This window comes from Epinephelus lanceolatus, chromosome 1, assembly GCF_041903045.1.
Source record: "Epinephelus lanceolatus isolate andai-2023 chromosome 1, ASM4190304v1, whole genome shotgun sequence".
Taxonomy (NCBI): domain Eukaryota; kingdom Metazoa; phylum Chordata; class Actinopteri; order Perciformes; family Serranidae; genus Epinephelus; species Epinephelus lanceolatus.
Genome location: NC_135734.1, coordinates 650,509 through 669,541, shown reverse-complemented (window position 1 = coordinate 669,541; position 19,033 = coordinate 650,509). Strand labels below are relative to the sequence as shown.

General features: G+C 42.4%; 1 protein-coding gene across 1 annotated transcript in view; it reads right to left on the bottom strand.

The window, feature by feature from the left end:
* LOC117251027 (dihydropyridine-sensitive L-type skeletal muscle calcium channel subunit alpha-1-like) overlaps positions 1-19,033 on the bottom strand; it is a 590,852-nt gene that overhangs the window by 103,379 nt on the left and 468,440 nt on the right. Inside the window, exon 39 of the mRNA XM_078166193.1 lies at positions 10,744-10,874. Coding sequence (XP_078022319.1) covers positions 10,744-10,874 — 131 coding nt within the window. The remainder of the gene's footprint in view (positions 1-10,743; positions 10,875-19,033) is intronic.

Sequence of the window (19,033 nt, the reverse complement as noted above, 5' to 3'; positions counted from 1 at the left end):
AGAAAACTCCACCCTCAGTGACACCACTCACGAAGCGGAGGAGTTGATCCAGTGCAAGTGGGAAAATTTCACGCATGTTAAAACCAATCGAACTTGGAACACAAAAACATGCCAAGCTACAGACAAAGCTAAGATTCAGTGTCATCAAGTGGTGAGCGGTACAGCGGCCACCTCACATGCCATGGGGCGTAACCATACCCACGCCACATGGATTTGGGTTTACAATCTCAGCAAAGGTACCGATCCACTGGCAGATATATTCTGGATGTGTGAAAAAAGATCGACAGGTATGAGCTGTGCTACCAGCCAATAGGACTGGAATTGGTGTGCCAGTTATGCTGACAGGGCCAATTACAATAATAAGTTTAGCTGATGATAGCACAAAAAGAGCTCGTAGAGCAATTGAAAACGTGCAGCATTCCAATTGGAACACCAACACCCCATAATTTCTGGAGTGGTTGTCCATTGAGAAGATGTTGCAGACAATAGGGATAATATTTGGACTTGTTGTATTGACCATTGTCATAATAATCTGCTGTGTCTTTCCCCTAGTGCAAATTATGGTGAGAAGGGCCATGAAAACTGCCACAGGACAGTTTGTCGTGTTGATAAATCAACAGGCAAGGCTCCCCAAAGAAATAGAATTATTGGCACGAGATGATTCTCGAGTAAATTATTACCTATACGAGCCAGTGAATGGGAATGTGGAGGGGCAGTATGAGATCGCGTAAGGGGAGAGCCAAAACGGGGCAAGGGATAATCACTAAATGCAACAGACATAGAAACTAACCAACTTGCACAATTTGTTTATATAGTTGAGCAGTTAGTGGAAAAAGGGAAAAAGAGAAAAATGAATTGTGTCCTTCACAACATGTAGATAGGTGCAGAGCATAGCCAGCAACTGGAGAACCCCATACCCATGCCATCAGAGCCCAGGGTGCCACCCCGGGCCAGTCTACCATCAGGAGCGCCAAGCTGTGCAGTATCGTCCAAACTTCCTCAACCAGTCTCCCAGGCTGATCAACAGACCTCCACCCCTGTATGTGCCCTGAGGAGGAGCCCCTATCGAAGCCTGCTGGTACCATTATGCCCCGATGACCTCACCAATGACCTACACGCCTCCGCCCATGCAGCCACTACTGACCTAAACCCCGAACCAGACCCCCTTCAGCCCCGCTGACAACCCACAACGTACTATGCCGGAGCCCCAGCCCCTGATTGAAACCCCAAGCCAAGGCATGGCCATGATGGGATGGGGATCGACAACTACAGGGGAGACATCAGGCCATGGAACCCTCAACCAACCCCCCCAGGCCAAGCCAAATGAGGAACCCCTGGGAGATGTGTCCAGGCAGCGTGGCACCTTCCTCATCTCGGTGCATGGCGCTGGCTGCACCTGAGACCTGGCCAACCTCCATGATGCAGAAGCAACTGCAATACGACACCCCTGAGTGCAACCAGTGGATTCCGCCACTGCCCGGGCCAGCCTCTGAGACATCCTCTTCCTCAGAGGAAGACCCCGAAACAGATGCAGAGGAGCAGGCATCTGTACACGCATCCTGGTCTCCAACCAGCCCACCTGTCAGTGAGCCCCACTCAACGGATGACCCACCGGTCTGGGTTTCAACACCCATGCCACAGAAACCACTGCCCCCAACAGGAGTATGAGGTATATCCTGAGGAGGTAGAGAAATACCTCCGTTACTAGCCTGATGGGAAGCCTACCTCGGAGAGACAGAAGCAGTTTGTGGATGATCTGCGAACCCTGCTTCATGGTGTCCCTAAGACCCCCTACCACCGGCTGGTGCATAGCCTCCCTCCCGAGTTACGGCCAAAGCTGCGCAAACTGCAGGCCGGCTCCTACACGATTAGTAGAACAGAGAACCGCTGGGCCCTAAAGAAAGAGCACCAACAGGATCGCCAGGAGATACTTAACCTATGCGCACAAGTCAACTCCCTGACACAGGATAACCGTGACCTGCAGCGGCAGCTGGCAGCCTACCAGGAATTGCAGCAGGAGGTTGAGTTGCTACAGGATCAGGTTGCATCATATCGTCGTCTGCGAGTGGCTGGTATGTCGGCCTTCGCTCCTGATAACCAGAGACTGGACCATATTAACTGTTGTATGATTACTTGTGTGCCTTATTCGCTGTAAACATCATATAACTATGCATGCACTGGAATGGTAATATAGCCCACTGTGATATACCTCGTGTGTTAGTGATATACCTCATGTGTTAAAATAATACCTCTAAAAATCACAATTTGTAACCCTGAATATTATGATAAAGTATTACTATTGAGTGAATATCTTACTCTTAATGAACACAGATAGAACTATAACCACTAGAACTGGATCATGATTAATGTTTATTGTATTGTTGGCGTGTAGAATGGGACTTTTCAGTCCCAAAGGGGGAATATATTTTTTTTTTCACCTCTGCTAATTAGTGGGACTTCTCAGCCCCAAAGGGGGGGTGGGGGGGTGGGGGGTGTAGTGTAAGGATGAGCTTTAACTACACAGATCATGAAATAATAAATCAGTAGATATACACTGGCATAAGGTCATTAAGTTTGAGATGCTTGTTGAAGTTAATACCCCTGTTTATGCATTATTATATGTAATCATGTATTGTACTCACACACACACACTTTGTCATATATTGCATGAAGACACGTGGAACTAGAGTAAGGAGTGCCTAGAGCTATCAGTGTTTTTGAGTTCAGTGTGCACTCAGTGTTAATGTGTACCCAGTGTTTTTTAAAAAATGGCGAGACTTGGCTCAAACACATTGGGGGAAATTGCTGGGGCCTCTTGGGGCCTCTCAGCTATCTGTATGGCCTTGGACTTGGACACCAACGTGTCTCACATCCAGGTGGCGTGAAAAGAATACACCAATAGAATTGGACTCACCCAAAAGGGAAAAAAAAACATGTGTTCTGGCTCAAGTGGGCAGGATTAAGGAAAAAAGGTGGAGATTCAACAGAATCTTCACCAGCATAAAAGAAAGCGCTCAGAGAGTGAAACTTCAGTCTTGTTCCAGAGCTTGACTCATTGAGTTGTATGTGTTGTTCCCTGTGAACACATTAAACTCGGTTGCACCTGATTCTACGTGTCTCCAGTGATTTTCTCAACATCAACTAACCAACAGAGCCTTCAGCTGTCAGGCTCCTCTCCTGAGGAATCATCTTCCTGTTGTGGTCCGAGAGGCAGACACCGTCTCCACATTTAAGACGAGACTTAAGACTTTCCTCTTTGATAAAGCTTATATTTAGGGCTGGCTTAGGCTTGCCTTGTACCAGCCCCTAGTTAGGCTGACTTAGGCCTAGTCTGCCGGGGGACCTCCAATAATACACCGGGCACCTTCTCTCCTTCTCTCTTTTTCTCTCTCATGTCCTGTTACTGCATCTTGCTAACTCGGCCGTACTGCATGTCACTAACTCGGCTTCTTCTCCAGAGCCTTTGTGCCTGTCTCGCAGGTTAACTTATATCGCAGCGGTGCCTGGATGGTGTGACGTGTGTGGTTGCGCTGCTGTGGTCCTGCCAGATGCCTCCTGCTGCTGCTGTTATCATTAGTCACACTTCTACTGTTATTATACACATATGATTATTGTCACATATGCATACTATCAGATATTAATTTATACTTTCAGCATATTGTACCACAATAGCCAGAATTATAATTATAATATTATTACTTTCATTAATGTTGTTGTAAGATACTGTCATTACTGTCTGTCCTGCATCTCTCTCTGTCTCTGTTGTTCTGTCTCTGTCTCTCTTTCTGTATCATTGTGTCATACGGATTACTCTTAATTTATCATGCTGATCTGTTCTGTACGACATCTATTGCACGTCTGTCCGTCCTGGAAGAGGGATCCCTCCTCAGTTGCTCTTCCTGTAGACTCACAAGTCAGTCTTTAGACATTTTGCTTAACTAAAGGCTGATGTCTTTCTCCCTGATTTTGTGTTTAAATTGGCGGATACAATTTCAGAGTTTAAAAAAACTCCCTACGTTGCAGAACCAATAGTAAATCTGCAGGGCGGTCCCTCGGTGGCTCGCTGAACTCTTGTGCTCGTAAATATAGTCCGACTGCATTAAAAGTTCTAAACAAAGTTGCTGTAAGTGCTTCATTTCCACAATCTTGTGGACTGCGCACACGTTTGATAAAACGGAGTTAAATCTCTCGGCATCCATTTACAAGCTCTCTGTGTGTTTGTTTCCTTGCGGATGAGAAAAGGGGGAGCGCACATTTCCAGGAGGGGGCATTGCTTTGTTGCCGGCTGTTTTCTCCGGTGTGTTAAACACACTTTAGAAAGGAGTGTCCCCAGACTATCAGAAGGCAGAGATCTCTGATTGTCTGGTAGCAAGACTAGTCTTCCTGAGGTTTCTACCTTTTTTTTCCCCCGTTAAAGGGGTTTTTTGGGGGAGTTTTTCCTTATCTGCTGTGAGGGTCCTAAGGACAGAGGGATGTCATATGCTGTAAAGCCCTGTGAGGCAAATTGTGATTTGTGATATTGGGCTTTATAAATAAAATTGACTGCATGGACTTAATGAAGAATTTAATTTTTCATGTTTTCTGTAAAACATCGGGTTACATCTCTAGGTGGTTAGTAATTTTATTTTATTATTATTAGTATTTATTTTATTTATTGTCATTATTATCATTTTATTTTATTTTATTTTATATATGTGTGTATAGATATATATATATATATATATATATATATATATATATAATTTTTTTATATACAGTACAGGCCAAAAGTTTGGACACACCTTCTCATTCAATGCGTTTTCTTTATTTTCATGACTATTTACATTGTAGATTCTCACTGAAGGCATCAGTGGAGTTATGTACTTAACAAAAAAAGGTGAAATAACTGAAAACATGTTTTATATTCTAGTTTCTTCAAAATAGCCACCCTTTGCTCTGATTACTGCTTTGCACACTCTTGGCATTCTCTCGATGAGCTTCAAGAGGTAGTCACCTGAAATGGTTTCCACTTCACAGGTGTGCCTTATCAGGGTTAATTAGTGGAATTTCTTGCTTTATCAATGGGGTTGGGACCATCAGTTGTGTTGTGCAGAAGTCAGGTTAATACACAGCCGACAGCCCTATTGGACAACTGTTAAAATTCATATTATGGCAAGAACCAATCAGCTAACTAAAGAAAAACGAGTGGCCATCATTACTTTAAGAAATGAAGGTCAGTCAGTCCGGAAAATTGCAAAAACTTTAAATGTGTCCCCAAGTGGAGTTGCAAAAACCATCAAGTGCTACAACGAAACTGGCACACATGAGGACCGACCCAGGAAAGGAAGACCAAGAGTCACCTCTGCTTCTGAGGATAAGTTCATCCGAGTCACCAGCCTCAGAAATGGCAAGTTAACAGCAGCTCAGATCAGAGACCAGATGAATGCCACACAGAGTTCTAGCAGCGGACCCATCTCTAGAACAACTGTCAAGAGGAGACTGTGCGAATCAGGCCTTCATGGTCAAATAGCTGCTAGGAAACCACTGCTAAGGAGAGGCAACAAGCAGAAGAGATTTGTTTGGGCCAAGAAACACAAGGAATGGACATTAGACCAGTGGAAATCTGTGCTTTGGTCTGATGAGTCCAAATTTGAGATCTTTGGATCCAACCACCGTGTCTTTGTGAGACGCAGAAAAGGTGAACAGATGGATTCCACATGCCTGGTTCCCACTGTGAAGCATGGAGGAGGAGGTGTGATGGTGTGGGGGTGTTTTGCTGGTGACACTGTTGGGGATTTATTCAAAACTGAAGGCACACTGAACCAGCATGGCTACCACAGCATCCTGCAGCGACATGCCATCCCATCCGGTTTGCGTTTAGTTGGACGATCATTTATTTTTCAACAGGACAATGACCCCAAACACACCTCCAGGCTGTGTAAGAGCTATTTGACCAAGAAGGAGAGTGATGGAGTGCTGCGGCAGATGACCTGGCCTCCACAGTCACCGGACCTGAACCCAATCGAGATGGTTTGGGGTGAGCTGGACCGCAGAGTGAAGGGAAAGGGGCCAACAAGTGCTAAACACCTCTGGGAACTCCTTCAAGACTGTTGGAAAACCATTTCAGGTGACTACCTCTTGAAGCTCATCGAGAGAATGCCAAGAGTGTGCAAAGCAGTAATCAGAGCAAAGGGTGGCTATTTTGAAGAAACTAGAATATAAAACATGTTTTCAGTTATTTCACCTTTTTTTGTTAAGTACATAACTCCACATGTGTTCATTCATAGTTTTGATGCCTTCAGTGAGAATCTACAATTTAAATAGTCATGAAAATAAAGAAAACGCATTGAATGAGAAGGTGTGTCCAAACTTTTGGCCTGTACTGTATATATATTATTTATTTATTTATTTATTTATTTATTTATTTTCTCTCTTTTCTCGTTCTTTTTTATTATTATTATTATTTCTATATTTTATTTATTAAATATCATTATTTTTATTATTATTATAATTATATATATTTTTCTTTCTTTCTTTCTTTCTTTCTTTCTTTCTTTTTTTTTTCCTCTCATCTTCATCATTCTTAGGGGGAGTGTTTTCTGTTTATGGATTGCTGATTCTTTACACCCTGTTTTTGATGAGTGCCTCAACAGGATTGGGTAATTTCTCCCTCATCCTCATTTACCATTTAGATACTGTTTGAGATTCAGGATGTGGGTATTTAACTGCCACTATTCTACCAGTACCTGTTTGACCCTGAAGAAGACACAGTAGCGTTGAAACGTCAGTCTGTTTGCACCTTATTAAAAGCTCTGCAATTTTATCGAGTGCTCCAGCCTCCTTTCTTTTGGGTTCAGTCATTTTTTGAAGTGGCCCACTTGATGTTCTGTCTACTATTTTGTCCTGTGCTGTGAGCACTGATCCAGTTTTATTTTTGGCTGAAGCGCAAGAGTGCCTTTCTTTGATATAACCTTGGAGATCTTCCAGGACGACCTCCCTCTCTGTGCAGCTTGCCATCTCTGAAGAACCATGAGTATATTTGCATCTATTAATGCGACCACTGAGACACAGTCAGAGACTTTATCATTCACCGATAAACAAGGTGCTAACATCATATTACCGCACTCATTATTTCAAGAAGCTCTGGAATCACCAGTGCCAAGCATTCTTTCCCTCGAGAGAGACCTGGAGGACTTAAGAAAGAGAGACACCCGCTTTCTCTGGCACTCTATCACCCTTTCAGAGTACTGGAGAGAAAAACGAATTCCTCGTGGGCTTCGCGTGAACAAGGCCCCGTCCTTCGGCCGAGATGACACAGACTTTATGCACAAATGGGAACAAATTCTGAACAAATGCTCTCTAGACTTGATGCTGCTGATTATTGAAAAAACCAAGACAAAGAAAGAAAAGACAAATGCAGAAATCAAATCGCTGGAATCGAAAATCAAGGCACAAGTTGACACAGAGACTTTCAATACAATCACCAGTAAGATCACGACTTCCCTGAGATCCTTTCAACAGGAGCTGCAAAGCTACAAAATGAAGAAATATGAAAGAGACACAGAGAATTATGCTCCCGAGCTGCTGCGTCGCTCCCAACGCAACCGGATCCCAGTCTCATCTGACTGCAGATGAGACTGGGATTTTGAGTAAGGGCTTGTCTTCTTGTCCCACTAATAATGTTGACCCATTCAAATTAAAAATTGACACATTCAAGTTCTTTCGATCTCTCCAGCTTAAACATTTTTTCTCTCATAGACATAATGTCTTAACTAATAGTGATGTCATTTTGAGAAATTCTAATACAGACGAGACTCGTCTGCCCATTAGAGAAGCTGCAACATTCAAAAAGAAATCTTGTTTTGTTTCCCACTCTAATCTCAATCCTTCTATCATCACGTACAGCAACTTGGTAGAAAATGATTTATCCAAAATCTGTAAGAAGGCAAATCATAAGATGAATTTATCTAATGTTGAACTAAAATGTTTGAATGAACTAGAACAGAGAAAAGACATTGTGATTCGCTCTGCAGACAAAGGGGGTTCTATTGTAGTTAGGAGTTTTGATCAATATAATAACAGCATCATGTCTCAACTCACAGATAAAAGCTGATACACCCCCTTAACTCGAAATCCTGTAGAGCAATATAAAACTGAGATTGATGTGGTTTTGGAGTCAGGGTTTTCACGAGGATGGATCACGAAACAAGAAAAAGAATTCTTGACAGTAGTACATCCTATTTGTCCTGTGTTTTACGGGCTCCCTAAAATTCATAAATCTCTTATTAACCCCCCTCTTAGACCCATTGTATCGAGTATTGGTTGTCTTACAGAACCCCTTTCACAATATCTCGATTTTTTTTCTCAAGAAACATGTTTCCCATCTCCCCTCTTATTTGGGAGATACTACAGACATTTTGAAATTGTTAGACTCTTTCAAGAGTGACCAGGAGTTCATTCTTGTAACCTGTGATGTCCAAAGTTTATAAACATGTATCCCTCATGATGCTGGCATTGAAGCACTGCTATTTTATCTCCAAACATGCCCCACTGAGGTATTGCCCCCCAATGAATTTTTGGTGACACTTACTGAAATAATTCTTTCCAGAAATTATTTTCAATATGCAGGCTCCTATTATCTGCAAAGTCGAGGGGTAAGCATGGGGAGTGCTTTTGCGCCATCGTATGCATGCTTATTGATGGGATATTGGGAACATAAGTTCATTCACAATTCAGCCAACAACCCATTTAACTCTATGATCCTCCTATGGAAACGGTACATTGATGACATTTTGTTTTTGTGGACGGGCACCACTGATGAGCTTAATGATTTCCTCGATTTCATTAACTCTACCATGGAGATTCTACGGTTTACAGTTGAACAATCCAAACAAAAAATCAATTTTTTAGACTTGACCATTTACAAAAACAAACACAGGGGTTTGGACACGACAATCTATCACAAACCATTAAGCAGAAACACTCTCCTGAGAGCGGATAGCCATCATCCCAAGCAATTAATCAAAAATATTCCCACGGGACAGTTTCTGCGACTGAAAAGGAATTGCAGCACTGAGGAGGAGTTTGAGCACAAGGCAGTGGAAATGACGGAGCGCTTCCTGGAAAGAGGCTACGCTGAGAGGGATATATCGATAGCCTATCAGAGGGCAGCGCGCACTAACAGGTCCAGCCTTCTTGATAAATCCAAGCGCTCATCTGCACCACGTCTCTGCTTCTCCACCGAATTCTCTCCTATTGCGGGAGAAATTAAGAACATTATGAAAAAACACTGGCACGTCTTACAAAGTGACCCTGCCCTCAAAAACATTTGTGCTGAACCCCCTCTGTTCTCTTTTAGAAGAGCGCGCTCATTAAGAGACAGACTGGTCCATACTGTCTTGTGTGTTCCCTCTCCCAGGTCTACGTGGTTACCCTCCCCACCTCTAGGTTTTTATAGATGTGGTCACTGTACCCACTGCTCCAACTCAACTGATTCTAAATATTTTTGTCATCCGCGTACGGGGAAAAAGTTCACAATTAACTCATTTATCAACTGCAGCACAACCCATGTTATTTACATACTGAAATGTCCATGCGGCAAGGTTTATGTGGGACAGACTAAACACCCTCTTAAAGCCAGGATAGCTGAACATAAGGCTGCTATTCACAATCACAACATGGATTATGCAATAGCACGCCATTATGTTAAAGCTAATCATGGTTCTTGTGCTTCTCTCTGTTTTTATGGCATCGAAAAGGTCTCCCCCCCACAGAGAGGTGGAGATATTGTCAACAAACTCCTCAGAAGAGAAGCTTATTGGATTCATACATTGAACACTGTTGAACTGCATGGACTTTATTTTTTCTCTCATCTTCATCATTCTTAGGGGGAGTGTTTTCTGTTTATGGATTGCTGATTCTTTACACCCTGTTTTTGATGAGTGCCTCAACAGGATTGGTTAATTTCTCCCTCATTCTCATTTACCAGTGAGATACTGTATGAGTTTCAGGATGTGGGTATTTAACTGCCACTGTTCTACCAGTACCTGTTTGACTCTGAAGAAGACGCAGTAGCGTCGAAACGTCAGTCTGTTTGCACCTTATTAAAAGCTCTGCAATTTTATCAAGTGCTCCAGCCTCCTTTCATTTGGGTTCAGTCATTTTTTGAAGTGGCACATTTGATGTACTGTCTACTATTTTGTCCTGTGCTGTGAGCACCGATCCAGCTTTATTTTTGGCTGAAGCGCAAGAGTGCCTTTCTTTAAATAAAATTGACTGATTGATTGATTGATTGATTGATTCTAAGATGCTTATTTGAGTAGAAGGCGAGTCCAACCAAATAGTTGAAGACAAGGTCGGGAGCCATCAGGCCCAGCTCCAGGCACCAAATTTTGCTTCATCAAAATTAACAAGGTAAAAGCATAGAATAAGACAACAAATACGACGAGAAGACAATGGTGGTTGGCTATAGGTGGGTGAGAGCCTGCCTGTACAGGTGAGTCTTCAGCTGCTGTTTGAAAAGTGCTCTCAGATGGGACTGAACGCAGGGCCAGGGGTAGGGCATTCCAGAGTCTTGGGGCCACTACCCCAAAGGCTCGTTCTCCTTTGGCCTTTAGTCTGGTCCTGGGGACCACCAGAAGCTCCTGGACGGCAACATCCTTACTTTTACTATTTTGAGTGGCAATCACATGAATTACATAATTTGGATTGACCAAGATCAAAGAATAATCAAATCATTCCCTACAAATCCAATGAACTCCTTACCTGTATCTCATGAGTAGCACTTTTCTTGGTGAGTCCATAGCCATAGTACTCTTCCTCTCTTTTCTTCAATTTCCTGAAATAATCCTGAATTAGGAAAGTGGCATAGAATTTTCCCACTGTCACCTCATCGTCTGTGAAAACAAAGACAGGCATGTAAAGCATAGTATGCTTTCGAACAACTATTGACATTTAAAAAGGGTTAACCCCCTGTACAGTAACCATTTTGAAACACCTTAGACTCACCAGGCTCTTCTTTACATTACTAAGTTGTACAAAGTGAGACAAAATAAATGTTATATCAAGAAGAATTACATTAGAAGTAAATTTTTAAAAAGGCAAATAGACGTTTGCAAATGCAATGAGGTATCTGCACAAGTTGAAACGATTTCAATTTGAGTGAAAATGTGCACTTATCACAGGTTTCATAAATTGACTGCATAAGGGATGAGAACCTGAGGGGTGTAACTGAAGTTTTGGGCCAAAAAAAGTTTTATCAAATGAAAGCTCTTTCCGCAACCCAAATGGTAGTTGTAAATTGTAAACCAATCCAGTCTCCATCTTTAAAAACCAGGGTTCAGTTGTTCAGAGGTAATCTGGTTGGATATTGAATTGGATTAAATCTTGAAAATGGGTGGTTCAGAAGGGAGAAAAAAAATAATCTGAAAACAGATGAGAATATGTAATTCAATCCTGGTTTTGAGCTAGATCAAGCCTTCAGTTTGTGTTTTTCAAAACATTTTGGTCGTATCTGGATACCTTTGATCCAAAATATCAGGACTATCCTAATCCCTTTGTAGTTGTTCCCACACAGCCGGGGGGAGGAAGGGGTCTGGTTTGGGGCCTCAGAATTGCATCTCTGCTTTAACGCAGATGATGTTGTTCTGTTGGCTTCATCACAGCATGACCTCCAGCAAGCAGTGGGGCGGTTTGCAGCCTAGTGTGAAGCGGTTGGGATGAGAGTCAGTACCTCCAAATCTGAGGCCATGGTTCTTTGCCAGAAAATGGTGGATTGCCCCCTCCGGGTTGGGGGAGAATTACTACCTCAAGCAAGGGAGTTCAAGTATCTTGGGGTCTTATTCATGAGTGAGGGTAGAATAGAGTGTGAGATGGATTAATAATAATAATAATAACTTTATTTATATAGCACCTTTCAAAAACGAGTTACAAGGTGCTGTACAACAGAGATAAAACATATCACATACAATACAATTGCCAGCATAAAAAACCACCAAGAGAAATAAAATTGGCCTTAAAAAATTAACTTAAAAACACCCATCCCCAACAAAGTAAACATACAGTACAGCAATAATAAAACAGGATTAAGAGAAGGCCAATCGATAAAAGTGAGTCTTTAGAAGAGATTTAAAAGAATCCACTGAGCTGAGGATTGGCAGTTTGATGCAGCTTCTGCAGTGATGCAGGCGCTGCACTGGTCCGTCGTGGTGAAGAAAGAGCTGAGCCGTAAGGCGAAGCTTTCGATTTACTGGTCCATCTACGTCCCGATCCTCACCTATGGTCATGAGCTCTGGGTAGTGACTGAAAGAATGAGATCACGGATACAAGTGGATGAAATGAGTTTCCTCCGTGGGGTGGCTGGGCTCAGCCTTAGAGATAGGGTTAGGAGCTCGGACATCCGGAGGGAGCTCGGAGCAGAGCTGCTGCTCCTTCCCATCGAAAGGGGTCAGTTGAGGTGGTCCGGGCATCTGATCAGAATGCCTCCTAGGCGCCTCCCGCTGGAGGTGTTTCGGGCATGTCCCACTGGTAGGATGGCCGGGGCCGACCCAGAATACGCTGGAGGGACTACACATCTCATCTGGCCTGGGTACACCTTGGGGTCCCCCAGGAGAAGCTGGAAAGTGTTGCTGGGAAGAGGGATGTTTGGGGTGCTTTGCCCGGTCTGCTGCCCCCCATGACCCAGCCTCGGATAAGCAGATGAAAATGGATGGATGGATGGTTCTCTTTTTATGTATCGACATCCACTTTCTAATATTGCAAATGCAAGAGTAAGTCATTGGCTCAATTCCCCTATCTATCTATCTATCTATCTATCTATCTATCTATCTATCTATCTATCTATCTATCTATCCATCCATCTATCTATCTATCTATCTAATGAGGAACAGGTGAAACCAGTCAGGGTGGAGCAGGTAATCACACAGGAGGGAAACACACAGGGGCAGGAAGTAAAGTACCTGGAATGAGAGACAAGGGTAAGTATCAAAATAAAACAGAAAATACTAACAAAGACTGAAAACAAGGAAAGCAAGATCTTGATGGGGACCTCAGGGTGTTAACACTTTTTACCTGTTCTTTACATAGCCAATAGCCTACATTTTTGATATGCAGTTCCTTATTTTGAGTTGAATAGATTTGCGTGACTAACACATCGCAAAATTTCAACTCCAAGCACACCTGCTATTATAGTTCATTAAGTACAGTGGTGCTAAGTGTAAAGTGGATGGATGAAGTGATAATAAACTCTCAGCCATTCTCATTGCTTGTCTCACAGATGAACCCATTACAATAAAGCACAACAAAATAGCTCAACAAATGGAGAGAGCCTATCCAAGAAATCGGTGGTGACACATAAACACATGGCACCACAAATACATTTATAGCTGTGGTTATAATAATTGAAAGGTAAACTGCATGAAAAAGTCTGTGAAGTCTTTTTTTTAATTTTTTATTTTTTTTATATACTTTATTAATTCCCCTGAGGGGAAATTCCATTTTTTCACTCTTTTTTGTCGGTCTGAAAGACACACACATGCACAAACAGGACCTATACATGCACAAAGTGGAGAGAAGTTTGCAGTCTGGAGTCTGCATTCTAATTAGCATCTGAACAGCACCATTTTTGAAAAGAAAAATCAATTGTGATTAGGCTCGTAGATGTGTTGCTATTGGTTCTCCTGGGCTATTGTAATACTAGCTTGGGTAAAACCCTCCCTCAAACTTATAATAATAATCATAATAATAATAATAATAATGATAACACCATTACATTTTAAGTTATGTGTATAACTAGTAAGCCTATATAAAAATTACTAAGACTATAATGTGATATGTTATATCTTGTATATTCATGTTATTGTTAACCCACAGACAACACTATTATCAATGACATCAATATTCATTATTGGTGAAAGGAAAAAAAAATGCACTTGCAAGGAACATGATGATTGAAAGTACAAGCTTTATTGATGTGGATATGAAACTTACGATTTCAAGTTTTTTTCAAGCATTTTCAAGTCCTATCACTTCATTCATGCCTTCAAAAACTACATTCAGATTTTTGAATGTTCCCCATCTTCCCTTCATTCTTGCATTTGCACTTGCATTGGTCATCTTTCAAATCCCATTCATACATACAAATTTAAAGCAAAAATTTTATTATGAGTTTCTATGGGACAGAGCTCGAGTGGTGACATAATCGCTAGAGTGTAGAGCAACTTTAAAATCTCTCTTTAACTCACTGTCATTGCCACAATTTTCCCTCCACATACACAATTTATACATCAAAACGTAGGGAAAATGGTGCTGGTTCCAGACAAGTTCGTATTGAATCAAACATACTTACACATGGATGATGTGACATGTGTGGTTGTGCTGCTGCCGTGGTCCTGCCTGATGCCTCCTGCTGCTGTTATCATTAGTCATACTTCTACTGTTATTATACAAATATGATTATTGTCACATATGTACACTACCAGATATTAATATATACTTTCAACATAGTGTAACACAACAGCCAGAATTATAATTATAATATTATTACTTTCATTAATGTTGTTGTAAGCTACTGCCATTACCGTCTGTCCTGCATCTCTCTCTCTCTCTCTCTCTCTCTCTGTCTCTGTCTCACTCTGTCTCTCTTTCTGTGTCATTGCGACATACGGATTACTGTTAATTTATCATGTTGATCTGTTCTGTACAACATCTATTGCACGTCTGTCCGTCCTGGAAGAGGGATCCCTCCTCAGTTGCTCTTTCTGAGGTTTCTACTGTTTTTTTTCCCCCCGTTAAAGGGGTTTTTTGGGGGAGTTTTTCCTTATCCACTGTGAGGGTCCTAAGGACAGAGGGATGTCATATGCTGTAAAGCCCTGTGAGGCAAACTGTGATTTGTAATATTGGGCTTTATAAATAAAATTGATTGACTGATTGATTGATTGACATTTAGCTCACTGAGCTCCCAAGCGAAGCAACATTTTTCCTCATTCGCTCCCATGTAAACCGAGATGACAAATTTCTTGAAAAGAGCTGAGGACACCAGTTTTCTAACCTGCGACCATGAACATACTTTTGACACCACAAACATAAAAAAAGACATCCACGAGTTTGGGAAAATCTCCTCTCTCTGTTGGTATCCATGTTTTGACAATTGGACTCATGGTTTTGGCGGGATTGGGAGGTGTTTTAGAGCTTTCAAATCCACTGCCTCAGGTATCCCTCATTAATAACCAAAGCAACGACCACTGACACAAACTCACAGACATGTTGGTGTATGTGTGTCTCTAAATCCCCAATACAAAGTGAATCCTATCCTATCGTACGACTACTGATACTCAACTACTAGAAGTAGGAGTATACTGCTTCTACTATATGACTATGACAAATACTACTACTACTACTGTTGTTAATGTTTGAATCACAAATGTTAAATACATATTGTAACATGCTGCAAATACATAATACACTGCTCAAAAAACATAAAGAGAACACATAATCATCACAGTGTAACTCAAAGTCAATCAAACTCCTGGGATATCAACCTGTCCAGTTAAGAAGCAATACTGATTGTGAATCAATTTCACCTGCTGTTGTGCAAATTGGACAGACAACAGGTGGAAAGGAGAGGCATTTACCAAGACAACCCCTATTTAGGAATGGTTTTGCAGGCGGTGACCACAGACCATTTCCCTCTCTGCATCCTTTCTGGTTGATTCTTGGCTACTTTTGCATTTTTCCAGTGCACTCACCATTAGTGGTATCATAAGGCGGGCCAGTACTAAGTGGGGCCTATGCTCACAACCCGGCACCGTGCAGCCCGATTGACATTTGCGAGAGAACACCAAAATTGGCAGATTCGCCACTGGTGCCCTGTTCTCTTCACAGATGAGAGCAGGTTCACACTGAGCACATGTGACAGACATGACAGAGTCTGGAGACGCCATGGAGAACATTCTGCTGCATGCAACATCCTCCAGCATGACCGGTTTGGTGGTGGGTCAGTGATGGTCTGGGGAGGCATATCCTTGGAGGGCCGCACAGACCTCCATGTGCTAGCCAGAGGGACCCTGACTGCTGTTGGGTACCGGAATGAGATCCTCAGACCCATTGTCAGGCCATATGCTGGTGCAGTGGGCCCTGTGTTCCTTCTGAAGCATGACAATGCCCAGCCTCATGTAGCTGGAGTGTGTCAGCAGTTCCTGGATGATGAAGGCATTGATGCTATTGACTGGCCCGCCCGTTCCCCAGACCTGAATCCAATCGAGCACCTTTGGGACATCATTTATCGTAGCATCCACTGCCGCCACATCGCACCACAGACTGCCCAGGAGCTGACTGATGCCCTGATCCAGGTCTGGGAGGAGATCCCCCAGGAGATCATCCGTCGTCTCATCAGGAGCAAGCCCAGACGTTGTATGGAATGTATACAGGCACGTGGAGGCCATACACACTACTGAGCCACACTATGAGTTGTCCTATGGAAATTCACAGAAGTTGGATCAGCCTATGATCTGATTTTTCCACTTTGATTTTGGGTATGATTCTGAATCCAGTCCTAAATGAATTAATGATTTTGGTTTCCGTGGGTTGTTCTTACATTATTTTGTTCTCAATGAATTACACTATGTAATCAGTAAAGATTTTTATCTGGTGTATTTCATTCATCGAGATCTGGGATGTGTGATTTAAATGTTCCCTTTATTTTTTTGAGCAGTGTATATTGTACAAACATAGTATGCAGTAACTGTAGTATGTGTAGTTTACTACCTGCAGTATTAGTACTGCATTATGGACTAACTGTAATTTGTAGTATGTGTAATATGCAATTCTTGATGTGGGCACTAAGTATCAATGACTCAGCTACTGCTATTACTAGTACTCGTTGGCAAAAGCAGGCATCTGTCAAAATTGCTTGCAGAATTTTTTAGTTTTAAGAAGTGTAAGAATGTGGCCAAAACGGTTACTGCACTCAAATTCAAAATACTGCCGCGAGTCATGTCCGCCCCCCCTCCCCTACAGATTCGAGGTTCCTGGACAGCAGCACACTGGAGACTGATTTGTTTGCCCACGGGCGGCTGCCGTGGCAGGGCCGCGTCGCCGCGTCCTTGATCTTCGGTTTTCCAGCGGACCGTTCCAGCAAGTCCGGCTTCTCTGCTGCTAATGCTGCAGCCGCGATACAGCTGAGGAGGAGCTGGCTGCTAATGCTATGTACCGGGACACTGCTAACGCTGCTGCCGGGATACAGCTGAGGAGGAGCCGGCTGCTAATGCTATGTACCGGGACACTGCTAATGCTGCTTGCCGTGCTGCTGTAGCTCAGTCATAACTGTAACTGATGCTGAGACTCTACTGACTGTGTGACTGGTAGACGGCGGTGGGTGGCACAACAGGCCAAAACACAAATTCAAAACATAAACATGATTTGCGGACTGTGAAAATGTTTTTTTAAATGCGAATATTCTGGCTGTACTATTGTTGTCGGTGAGATCAGTATGTTATATGAACATTATTCCTTAGTCTCTGTGACATATTAGGATGATTTTACGACTATTTGCTTTAGATTTCTTACATATAGCTCCTTTAAAGCTCTATATCCAAATCAGTTAAAGAATAGTGGGTAAATATTGACACACATTGAAGAGTTGATTTCAAACTCTGCTTATAGGTCTTTAAGGTCTTTCAACCTCCATGATTACTTAGTGAAGTCAGATTTGCCTCAAGCCTCCTAGACTGTGTATACGAGGCTTTAAAGGATTTCTCCTTTCCATCAAGGGTAATCAGTTTACTCATCCTAAGTCTGGTGTTGACACCAAGGTTAGAGCCAGAATAACATGTGACACGTGTGGTTTACCAGTTAATATGTCCATGTAATTTGTATTATGTTGGGAAAACAAAACGAGAGTTAAAACCAGGTTCAGTGAACACAAGTGTTCTATTCATAATCACGATGATAAATCATCTGTGGCTTGGCACTTAAACAGTCACAACCACATCCTGAGCGACCCTTATTACACAGGCACCTAGACAGTGGCCATAGAGAGGCAGTAGTAGAGACAGAATCCTTCTCCAAAGGGAGATATATTGGATATATTTCCTTAAAACCCTCATCCCCAATGGGATGAATGAGGGGATTTCAATCAGATTTCATTCAGTTGTTTTCTATTAAGTTAAATTCTTTATGAAGTTAGTTTATTTCTGTTTTTTATTAAGTTAATATATTTGGGTTGTTTCATGCTTCTGTGCTGTAATCCACAAGATTTATGGTCATGAAAAGTTGTGGCTCCCCCTGTTGGGATGTACCTATTGTGTTGGCTGTGGTCACCTATAATTAACCACACCTATGTATATTGTTTGTGACATTGCCAGAATACACCCTGAGGGAGAGCGTCTCGCCCAAAACATCTGTGTGGCAATATTAAAAATTAAAATTGGAGTGCTGTCCTGATCTTTACTTCATTATTACTTGCTTTAAGGATACAGGACCCAGACTTTAAGGATTAATAGTGAGTGAGTGCATTGTGTCTTATTTTTAAGTCATCAAATCTCATCAACCATTTACATACCAGACACAGAGAAGTGTGCAATGATTACCTGAAAGCTAATAAAAAGAGGAGAGATTAACTGGACAAGAAAGCACAAACACCCAGCAGTAAGACTCAGTCCTTGATAACTACAGCATTTGAGAAAGGAAAAAAAATTCCCTATGGACAGCACCAAAGCTAAAGGGATCACTAACATGGTGATTGAGTTCACCATGTTAGATGACCAACCTTTCTCCATTGTGGAGGATGTGTGGTTTCAAAGCCTGATGTAGTATATGGAACCCCGCTACCCACTGCCCAGTCGTCAGTCGGTTATGGGTGGGAGTTCAGTTCGTGTATGGCTGTGGGGTAGAAGCTGTTCTTAAGTCTGGTGGTGCGGCACTTCAGGGCCCTGTGGCATCTTCAAGAGGGGAGCAGTGTGAAGAGATGGTGGCATGGGTGGGTATTGTCGGTTAATATCCTTCTTTCCTCCAGAAATTTAAAACTGGGGACCCTCCCCACCTCTTCTCCTCCTATTCT